This window comes from Ochlerotatus camptorhynchus, unplaced genomic scaffold (assembly GCF_037179485.1).
Source record: "Ochlerotatus camptorhynchus isolate MF236.1 unplaced genomic scaffold, CSIRO-AGI_Acam_v1.1 ptg000051l, whole genome shotgun sequence".
Lineage (NCBI taxonomy): Eukaryota > Metazoa > Arthropoda > Insecta > Diptera > Culicidae > Ochlerotatus > Ochlerotatus camptorhynchus.
Window position 1 is genome coordinate 259,372 of NW_027040541.1, and position 11,419 is coordinate 270,790.

Here is an 11,419-nt window from a genome sequence, read left to right on the forward strand (position 1 = left end):
TAGAATCAAATCGACTTCGGTTAGGCATCTTGATGCCATTTGTGACTACTGTCAAACTTTCCGTTTCCGTTCCGCTTCCGCCCGAGCTTCCGCCCACATTGCGCTTGGGCCTTTATACTAGACCCTCTCTACTCAAAATTAACACCGATTTTAATCATGATCGAAAGCTGTCTTATAGTACGTTCAGACTACAGAGTTATAACATGTTATAGCGCTATCTTGATGGTGGTTTCTGTGTTGCAATTATTTGACAACCGTTATAACATGTTATAACTCTCCAGTCTGGACAGCGTTTTAAACACTGTCCAGACTGGAGAGTTATAACATGTTATAACGGTTGTCAAATAATTGCAACACAGAAACCACCATCAAGATAACGCTATAACATGTTATAACTCTGTAGTCTGAACTTACTATAAAACGCTGTCCAGACTGGAGAGTTATAACATAGAGGTAACTCTAAGACCACTGGGTCCCGAAGAAAATCATTATTATTTTTGGCTCACTCAGTACCAGAACAACGGTCCCAAGCAGTCCCAAGCTATTTCACTCACCCCTGCATGTTCTGCATGAATCCACACACCCCTGATGTTATCTGTCAAACTTTCATAGCGAATCAAAACAAAAATAGTGTAGTAATAGAATTTCAACTAGAATAGGGTACGTTAATCGTTTGCTTGGGACCAATAGGCTATTAAAGTGGTGAGCCAATTTAAAATCGTTAGTTTCGTATTGATTGTTGGTTATAACATGTTATAACGGTTGTCAACTAACTGCAATAAAGAAACCACCATCATGATAGCGTTATAACATGTTATAACCAACAATCAATACGAAACTAACGATTTTAAATTGGCTCACTACTTGACTAGCCTATTGGTCCCAAGCAAACGATTAACGTATCCCATTCTAGTCGAAATTCTAGTACTACGCAATGTTTGTTTTGATTCGCTATGAAAGTTTGACAGATGAAATGAGGGGTTATTCGTTTTTCCTATGTTTCGAGGGGTGAATCGATTAGCTTGGGACCGAAGAGAGTACCAGATCTGAGCCAAAAAGTTGAGCACGTTATTTCGGGACCTTCTAGTCTTAGAGTTACCTCTATGTTATAACTCTGTAGTCTGAACTAATAAAACATACCATACACGAACGATAACCCAAATGATTGAACAATTCCACAAATGGTTTGGATGATACCCCGAACACTTCGTTAAGCAAACTAACCACAACATTTTTATAAGGGCCACCAGGTCGCACTTCCCCCAGTGTACCTTATTGTGATTTTTTTAAGGAGCATAATAAAATTGTCATGAGAGGAAAGAGAGTGCAATAAAATTCAGGAGTAATATTTGATAACGGCACAAAAGCTTTTGTAAACAAAAGTTGTAAGGCCCCTTACACGCGAACCGAAGAACGCCCACGTAAACCAACAACATCATCGGGTGGGGGAAATTTTCCCTTTTCCGATAGTTGTATTGATTTGCGTAGGCGTTCTTCGGTTCGCGTGTGAAGGGCATTACACGCTATTTCAAAACTACCCAAATTTGGGTAGAATCCACCCAGATCGGTCAAAACTGAACCAACCCAAAAATGGGTAAAGTGTGTTTGAAGTGACAAGTTGAAAAATGAAGAACATCGACATGAATCCGATCCCGACCAACCATTTCGTTAATTTTCACCATTTCATGAATAAGGGGACGTCCATTAATTATGTCACACATTTAGGGGGGAGGAGGGGTTTTGCAAACTGTGACGAGCCATACAAAAAAAAATTAAGGTTCATACAAAAAATGTGACAAAGGGCGGAGGGGGGTTTAAAATGGGCCAAATTTGCGTGACATAATTAATGGACCATCCCTAATTGTAAAGATACTAAAAGTCTAATCGTGAATCGTTTATAAAGATCTTTCTCAAAGTATTGCTACCAATCGTTACCAATGTTAAAATATCGATTGTGTTGCCAGATCAAAATATCGATTTCTATTGTAAAATCAAAATATCGATACACAACTGCTGATTTTATTTGTGATTTTTTTTATCTGCATAATTTCTAGTTTCGATCCCATGCCATCTGGGGTGTAATGATTTCGTTGTTGGTTGCTAATCCTCTGGTTCACGGCTGCTGTTGATGAGCTTATCAACGACAGGCAAACACACGCTAGTATATACATATGTGGTGTATTGAAATTTCTGTAAATCTTTTCATACATGAATTCAATATTTATTTGTCATAACCATCAACCAGTCAGCCATGTAGGTTTAATAGAGGTCAAAAAGGTATCAATTTTCCTCATTGGGTTCCAAATTCCGAGAATCCCACCACGCATGCTATCACGGGTTATTAAATATTAAACGTGAAGAACTACAATGGTAAACATTTGCTGCGTCGCGGCCATCGGTCTTCTCGTTCATTTACCGGCAGATTGCTTCTTCCGATGAAATGCCGAATATGTCGATAAATAATATAAACATTGCCATCTGTCACCTGGTGTGTCTCAAACTATCTTTAACCAGCGATACAAATCGATAACAAGGAGATTATAAATGTGCATCGATGGCAATCGAAGTTCAAAGTTACGATGATATCAGTATTTAAATATTTATTGATGAATATTTGTAAAGAATACTAAAGTCCATGTGACATATCGAAATTAAAAGAAATTTAGTATGGCACCTTTATAGATTACTATCATATGACCGATGAAGAAATAATCTTAAATGTAAGTATCGATCAATAAAGATTTTTAAATGTGTACATCGAAATCATAGAAAATTTAAAGTAAAGAATTGCCGACATGAATCTTTATTTCTGTATAAAGAACTTTAAAGAAGTTTCACGAACGGTTGGTCGGGATACTACATTTTTTTTTGCTGTTTGGAGTTTGACGACACGGAAGGTATATTCTAAAGAGCCTAAATTTATAAAGAGGCGACATGTCAAAATTGGAACAATCGATTGTCTGTCAAAGTCATAGGAAAAGTCATACCAATCGAGCAGAAGACCTGTCAAATGAATAAGATGTCGTCTCTTTATAAATTCAGGCTCTTTAGTATATTCCACAAACACTATGACATATTTTGCACTACACGAATACCATTTTACGATCATTTCCTCACCTGTATATTCAGCTTTCCACGCTCGGTAATGGCGGCTTGTTTGTATGAATAAATGTATCCTTCGCTGTGCTTTTTGACATTATCTGGATGTTCGGATTTTGAACCCTCCCTTTCCATCTCCCAGGAACAGAAGAAAATGGAACAACATACGCCCTCCAGTTAGTGTCAAAAAGCACAGTGTAGGATACATTTATTCATACAAACAGGCAGCCATTACCGAGCATGGAAACCTGGATAATATCTGGGGGGGGGGGGGATGTGCTGTCAAATCAGCCTACTGATCATCTTGTATGAAACTGGTTCCAAACGTAAACAAACGCTGTAGGTTTCTTATGGCTTGTTTACGTTTGGAACCAGTTATGCGAGGTAGGCGACGATTGTTCGTATTTGACAGCCACCTCCCCCCCTTGGATAATATATGTCATTGAGCACGGATCGGTTGAATAAACAAACGAAGAACGACCCTAATAAAAAAATACCATAGACGAATGATAACCCAAATGATAGAACTATTCCACAAATGGTTTGCATGATACCCGGAACACGTCGTTAAGCAAAATAACCATAACAATTTTATTAGGGGAGCTCTCATTGAACAAAGCTCATGACTATTTTTACCAGTGTACAACCAGAAATCGATGTTCATTCTTGTGTATGACATAAATACATTGTGTGTGTGTTTAACTAAAGAGCCTGAATTTATAAAGAGACGACATCTTATCCATTTGACAGGTCTTCTGCTCGATTGGAATGACTTTTCCTATGACTTTGACGGACAATCGATTGTTCCAATTTTGACATGTCGCCTCTTTATAAATTTAGGCTCTTTATGTTTAACGACCCCAGCTCTGTTTGCGTGAACGTGAACCTCGACGAACGAACGTGAGCATAAAACGAAGACGAAAATAATGTGATCATTCCCCGTCAAAAATGACAAGATTCCAACAAATGGAAAGCAATGGTGAGCAGATAAAAACGTTTATTTTTGGCAATAAAACTAAACAGAACACATCGGAAGGAAGTGCAACGCTACAGATTCTGATTCCAGAGGTAAGTGTAATTCTTACGGCATGTGGTATGATAAGTTTTTGTCATAAATTCGAGCTAGTTTACGTGGTATTCGAACGACTCATGGAACCATCTGTGTTTACGATTGTCTTGATTTTCGATTTTAGCTGCTATTGCCTGGATATTCATTCTACACCTGGCCATCGGCTCAAGTGCTGGCTTGGTTTCTCTGGGAACGACGATTATCTTTGCTGAATAAACGTGTGCTGGAGCTGGGAGCCGGAACGTCACTTCCCGGAATCCTTGCAGCCAAGTGCGGTGCTCACGTAACACTGAGTGACTGCAGTACTCTACCGAAAACGCTACAGCACATGCAACGGTGCTGCCGATTGAACAGCCTTACACCTGGAAAGGACATCGAAGTCGTTGGGTTGACTTGGGGATTGTTCTTGGATCAGATTTTCCAGCTGGGACCAATCGACTTTATTATCGGGTCGGACATTTTCTACGATCCTTCGGTGTTCGAAGATATTCTGGTGACGGTATCGTTCCTTCTGGAAGCTAACTCTCAAGCAAGGTTTCTCTTTACCTACCAGGAACGAAGTTCAGACTGGTGCATTGAGACACTTTTAAAGAAGTGGGGTTTACAGTGTAATATAGTTAATTTAGAAAACCTTGGATCTGAGCTTGGCATCGACCCGCAGGAGTTGATGGGCAGTCATACCATCCATCTGTTGGAAGTGACGAGAAGATCTTGAACGGTTTTAGGAAACGTGGATAGCTTTTAGTAAGTTAGTTCCGTAAGCACTCGCTCTAGTATGTCTTCCCCAGGAGTCAACGCGCTTGCACGCGGTGTGCAAAAGTTGTTTGTTGGCAATCTGCCCTGGACAATTAGTACAAAGGAGTTGCAGTCGTATTTTTCGAAGTATGGACACATCCATTCGTCGAACGTGATCTACGATAAAACGACCGGCCTGAGTCGTGGGTATGGCTTCGTCGTTTTCAGTACCAGGGATGGTTACGGCAATGCTACGAACAAGTCGTATCACACGCTCGAAGGTCGTTTACTAGATGTCCAACCAGCGGCAAACTAAAGTGCCAGGTCGCCGTTTTGCGATCGGACATCGACAGTTTCATTTGTTAGAATAATCAGATGTAGAAATATATCAACATTCTCTAAATGTAGTTGTGGAAGAATGAGGTATCACAAGTCCTTAAAGATGTGGGCATTAGGCCGTTCAATTTGCCTTTATGTAACAATGCTTGTATATATATTGTTTTAATTTCATAGGGGAAATGTCGGCTTCGGCAATACCTTAACCCAGTGGTTCCCAACCTTTTTGCTACCGCGGCGCATTTTGAAATTTTCTGAAAAAACCGCGGCGCACTTAGAAAAGAAGGTCGGATTTCTTTATAGAGAATGAAGTTTTTTTTTTGTTTTAATAAACTTTTCCAACAATTTTACAAGCTTTCTGATCACCAATAACGTACAAAATAAGGCAAATTTCCAATTTAAAAAGTGAAAATTTGGGTTTCACCATTGCAGGGGGAGAGATTTGAGACCACTTCTCAACTACAGAAGTGAACAGAGGATACATTGAATTTTTTTATTACATGTTTGAATATAAGGCACTGGTCATGAATGAATTTGGAAAAAGTTACGTTCCCTAACTGGATTGTAATTGTAATTGTTCAGTGTATAGGCTGTGCCAACCGCTAAGTTGGCTTATCTAGGGACTAACCCCCTAGTCTATACACCTACTGTCCTTCCCGTTGCACTCGTCAGCTCGTGCGATACTCTAGACACACATGGGTGGTCGTATCCGGGTCCTCCCCTGGGTAGGCTCGTGTCCGTCCAGGTTCTGGTACATTAACTTATATCTATGCATGGTAATTATACTTTACAACTCACCTTTTGATTATAAATGTCGATAATGCTGAAACTATATGAATGTTAGTGATCATTATTAGGTGTGTGCTGCAATGGAGTAGTAATTGAAGGAAATGAAGTTCTCATGTGGCTTATATATAATTCTAAAATAGGTAAATCATGCAAGCACACACCTTTTACAATTCTTATCCTACTTATCAGTTCCGTCCAGTATAAATTGGCTGTTTCCAAATGGCCTAATCCTTGACTGCTTACTCTCTTACTGAAGTAATGAAATTGGGTTGTTAGCGGAATGCTTAAATAAAACAGCAAAAAAGGTTATCTTCCATTTAATTCCACTTAATTAATTTTGGTATCCATGACAGATACGTATTCCGACTACAATGTGCAGTCTTCATCAGTGTCATTCCCACTAAAGAACTATTCAAATTAGATTAGATTTTGAATAGTTCTTTAGTGGGAATGATACTATTTAATATGACTATTTAATTGTATTAAGCTATCTCACAGAGACCAGACGTCCAAGTTCGGTCAGAAACTTGTGTAAAGTTAAGTGGAAACGTTGCCGTTACGTAGCGCTAGCATTTCCTCTATAAATTTATCACTTTCGACCAATTTGGCGCTAGTATCTGCTGAAAATTGCCACTTGGCGCTACGAGCACTTAGTGTCTAGTGTAAGTTTTGCAACGCCAGCGCCATCATGTTGTCAAAGAGGGGTTTTAAGTGGGGAAGTCGCCGTTAGTGGCGCTTAAGTCGAATAGGAATCTTTACACAAGTTTTTAGAGAAATTTTGGAGCCTCAACGTCTGTTCTCTGTGGCTATCTTATATCGAGCTCTTTTCAATAATTGCAACATGTGAATAATGCAGACCAAGTTTAACATTGTTCTAGAGCCAAATTGGTTTTGGAGGAAGGTCAAACTACAAACGAACAGCTTAGCCGCTCTGAACCCCTTATGCTTCCCAATATGGTACATTCTCTCATTATAAACCTGGCCTATCTGAACTATTTAATAAATGGAAACCATAACATGGGTTACGCTCCTCCTAAGCGGGCCCTCCGCATCCTATCTCTGTCTTATATTAAATGCCAATGGTTTGAATGTATCAATATATACATTGGAAATGACGTTCAATCAAATAAACCCCACTCACTTGGCCAGGGTTCAGAATCGTCCAGTGGGCAGTGCGCTCTACACTCCAAATTTACCCCAAATTTTATATTTTACCCCTTTGAGTATTGATTAATCACAATGAAACATTCCCCCTTATTCAGAGAGTCACGTGACTCTCTGTCACCTCGTGTGAGGTGACTCTCCATGTAAATCAAATGGAGAGTCACCTCACCGGTGAGAGAGAGTCACGTGACTCGCAGAATAAGGGGGATTGTGACAGAGCACGGACTTGAGGTTACTAGAGTTTTAAATAATCACGGTCCCTAACTGGATTGTAATATATATATTACATATAGCTACTGCCTTAACCTATTATTGTCAGGGGGTAAACAAAGTCCTAGAGCACTCAAATTTGGCCAATAGATGCTCTGAAACACAATGTATCCACATGCCAAAATTGAGCTCTCAAGGATGTTGTTTACCTCCTGACGATAATAGAATAAGGTATTGCCGAAGCCGTCAATTACCCTACCTATTATAGGTAAAATACTAACGTAACTATCCTAACTTAATCTAAAGGACTGTTCTACTTTCCATAGGGTTTTGGATATCAGTCAGTCCACAGTGGACAGTTAAGGATTATCCTCGGAATCTTGTACTGGATCCTTCGTGGTTTAAGGCGGTGGCATTGAGCACAATTCTCTCAGATTCCGTACTAAAAATTTGTATGAATTTTTTACTTAAGGGCGTGCCTGAACATCATCCAAACCATTTGTGGAATAGTTCTATTATTTGGGTTACCGTTAGGGTATTTTTACTAGGGTTGGCATACCGGCTTGTATTGCAGGGAAAATGTTGATAGGCGAATACTGATAGAAATCAAATGACACACTAGCGCCTCATGGTGAGTGAATTCTGATCTGAGCTGTCCATCTGAACAAGTTTACCCAAGACCGCAACCTTCTACCTAGTATAGATGTAAAAACAAATAATGACAAGCCAAACGGTACTCTAGCGCCGCCTGGTGATGGCATCTGGCTACCATTCAATAGGTCTTGTTCACCTGAACAACTTTGCCAAACACAGCAACCTTTTACTCGACCTTTTATTTGATCGGAATCTCGAAATTGGAACGAGTCATTCAAGTCGACCGTTTATGGCTTCTAACGATGTGCATACGGCTGGCACAACACTTTTACCGTTAAATATGTTTGTATTTCAATTGATTAAGTTTCTTACATTTCAAGTGATTTTGCCTGAACTGCCGCTATTCGCATAACAGTCCCATGTCCTATGGATTTCCTATCTACATAGGACTGTTATGCGAATAGCGACAGTGAAGGACTGGGCTCTACTCTAGAAATCTTCATCAAAATTCCAATCATGATTATTTTCAACAATGACAACCAAAGAAGGATTATGAAGTTCCTAGTGGAGAAGTAGCCGTGGAGATGAATGGAGCGCTTACCAAACAGAGGTCCGAGCTACGATTTTATCTTTTTTTTCCTTGATTTGTTTTCCGTCGATCTTGTTTTCCGTGCTGAGCACCAATGCTACCAACGCAAAGGGAGGCAGCTTCCACACTTAGACCCTACCTATCGATCCATCAACTCATGAATCGGGGTCCAACGGCTTTACTTCCCTTCCGAAGGAAGGCGTGATCAGAGATGTTATGCCTCAGAACATCCCAGTGGCGCCGACTGGGATTGAATCCAGGGCTGCTGGGGTGAGAGGTAATCACGCTTACCACTACACCACCGGCGCCGCTACGATTGTTCTCGTTGACTACGTGATTGATTTGAGATGAAGTTGCTGCACTATATACCTATCGAGAAGGCTGAGAACAATTATCTCATCGATAGGATTTGCACTTTCCATTGCAGAGAAAACGGACCGGTTTTGATCTATTTGATGGATTGTGCTACATTTCCCCGAATGTCACTTCCCCGAACGCCATTTCCCCGAATGCCGTTTCCCCGAAAGTGCCATTTCCCCGAAAAAAAAGTTAGTAAACAAATCCATAACAAATTATTATTTCTATCTCCCGCATATTGGGTAAATGTACTAATTTTTGTCCCTCCTGTCTTTTGTACCTTTAACTGAAAAATATCTTAGTACAAGTTGCCGTAAGGTCCCATTTGGCATAAAACTTGTAAGATCGATGGGGAATCCATAGAAAATAACCTTAAAAAAGCGCTTAGTTCTCAGTACTCAGTTCCAACAATATGGGATAAGGTTGAACCATTTGTGGTATTATATGTATATATGGTACTTTTCTATTAGGGTTGACAAATTGATAATATATTTTTAGAATATTTACATTTCATTTTTGAATATTTATATCGAAAAATTTGGCAAAATATCGTCGGTTTGACAAATTGGTTATAAAATTTAAGGAGATTTTGCCTTCTTTTATTTACGAGCAGTTCTTTCGAGAACTTTGGGAAAACGTGAGATCGATGGTTTGACAAATTGGTAAAATATTTTTATTCCTACTTTTTTACATAAGCAGTTCTTTCGGGAAATTTAGCAAAACTTGTTTCGGAAATTATTGCAACCAAATTTCAACAGGTGACAGTAATAAACAGAAGTTATGGCGATTTTTTTTTGTGCGCAGAAAACCGAAAAATGTTTATTTTATTAAATTAGAGCCTTTTTCTTGGTCCTTCAAAATGTATATATATATATATATATATAAATTAACTTTCGGGCCTTCGGATGGACCTTTTAAAAATAAACTACACTGGCTGAAGGCCTGACTAAGAATGATTTATTGTTACCTCAAGTGGTTACTGGTCTAAAATATTTAATACACATAATGATTGTTATTTCTGGAGTGTCAGATGTCTCGCGATGTCAGCGGTACGTGCGGTGCCGGTGGATCGCGTGGTCGTCGTCGTCGTCGTCGATGTTGCTAACTGCCGGTCTCTGGGCGCGGGCAGGGTTGAAGGAATGCTGATGCTGCTGTTGGACACGGGCAATGTTGAGGGATTGCTGATGCTGCTGCTTTGCTTAGCTATCGTTGGTGAGGCTAAGTGTTTGTTGGATTGTAGTGACGGGATCCGTTCGATAACTGCTCCCTCCTGAAGAACGAACCGTCCCGGTTCGTTTTGGCTATTTGTTTTTAATTTGCATGTGGAATGACTTCTGGTCAGGTAGAGTATTAAAATGATGACAACGACAATTATTGTTAATGATGTTCCGATGGTTGAATTTTTCTGCTGTCTGTGTAGAATTTGTAGTTGATGTCTAGTTTGAAGATGAACTTCTTCTAGTTTCTGAAGTGTGAAATTTGTACTTAAGGTTTTACCGATAATTTGCAACCCATTTAATGGAATCAGTAATGGCTGTTGCTTGGTGACATATTCAATGTCCGTAAAAGATGTATAATTAACGGTAACAGTACAATTCCGGAAGAATATTAGTGCATTTTCGCTTATATTCCTGTCGGAGAGCCCACAATTTGTAGTGACTGGGGTACTCCCTTCTCCTGTGATAACAATATAATTGCTGGCGATCTGTTTAACTTGCCTTCCAGCTGTTGCTTCTATGAGATCACAGGTACCGGTTATTCCTCTCAAGAGTCTTGAATAACACGTATCTTTGGATACATCCTTGACGTGTTGTCTGTTGCACATAACACTCTCTCCTGTTTTCATGCATTCCCCAGTGATAAGAAATGTTGAGTGATCATTGGTAAGTGCCTCGGTGAAATGAAGATTCAGCAACTTCCCATCCTTCGCGATTGGTTCCAGCAGTTGATGCTTGAAGATGTCCTCCGTCAACGTTGGTATCAACACGATGAATACAATTTTCGATTGTTTATGAATTACAATTATGTCAAGATATTCCAGAGTTTGGTCAAAACTGCTGATAGTTACTTTTTCGTGTTGTAAAATTTTGGTAGCTTCTTGAAGCTCTTCTGTAGATAAGATGTCTTTAGAAATAATTTTAACTTTAGACATTTGTATGGCTTCAAAGATGTCTTTAACATGATTGGCTAAAATATCAATATTCAGGTTTAGATTAAAAATTTCTTTTACAATTTTGATTTCGTCTGAGGCATTCTTGCCGTTTATAATGTTTTGCCTGAATCTAATGAAGTTGTTTTTAATGACATTTTGTTGGTTATTCAAAGTGTTTATAATTCTGTTTAGCCTGTCTTGAACTTTATGGTTTATTCTAATTTGTTCGTTATTTTCTGTAACCAGATCTTTATTTTGTTTTAGTAGATTATTTAATTGTTCATTGATTTTTACAAGATCTTGACTATCTGGGTTTCCGGTTATA

At 39.2% G+C, this 11,419-nt stretch overlaps 1 protein-coding gene and 1 pseudogene across 1 annotated transcript; both read left to right on the forward strand.

The window, feature by feature from the left end:
* Nucleotides 1-4,027: 4,027 nt before the first annotated feature.
* Nucleotides 4,028-5,054, forward strand: LOC135717157 (histone-arginine methyltransferase METTL23). Its single transcript, XM_065239114.1, has 2 exons — nt 4,028-4,167; nt 4,293-5,054. The coding sequence occupies exons 1-2, from the start codon at nt 4,048-4,050 to the stop codon at nt 4,881-4,883; spliced, it is 711 nt and encodes a 236-aa protein (XP_065095186.1). The 5' UTR covers nt 4,028-4,047; the 3' UTR covers nt 4,884-5,054.
* Nucleotides 4,882-5,227, forward strand: LOC135717153 (SRA stem-loop-interacting RNA-binding protein, mitochondrial-like; annotated as a pseudogene).
* The last annotated feature ends 6,192 nt before the right edge of the window (nt 5,228-11,419 follow it).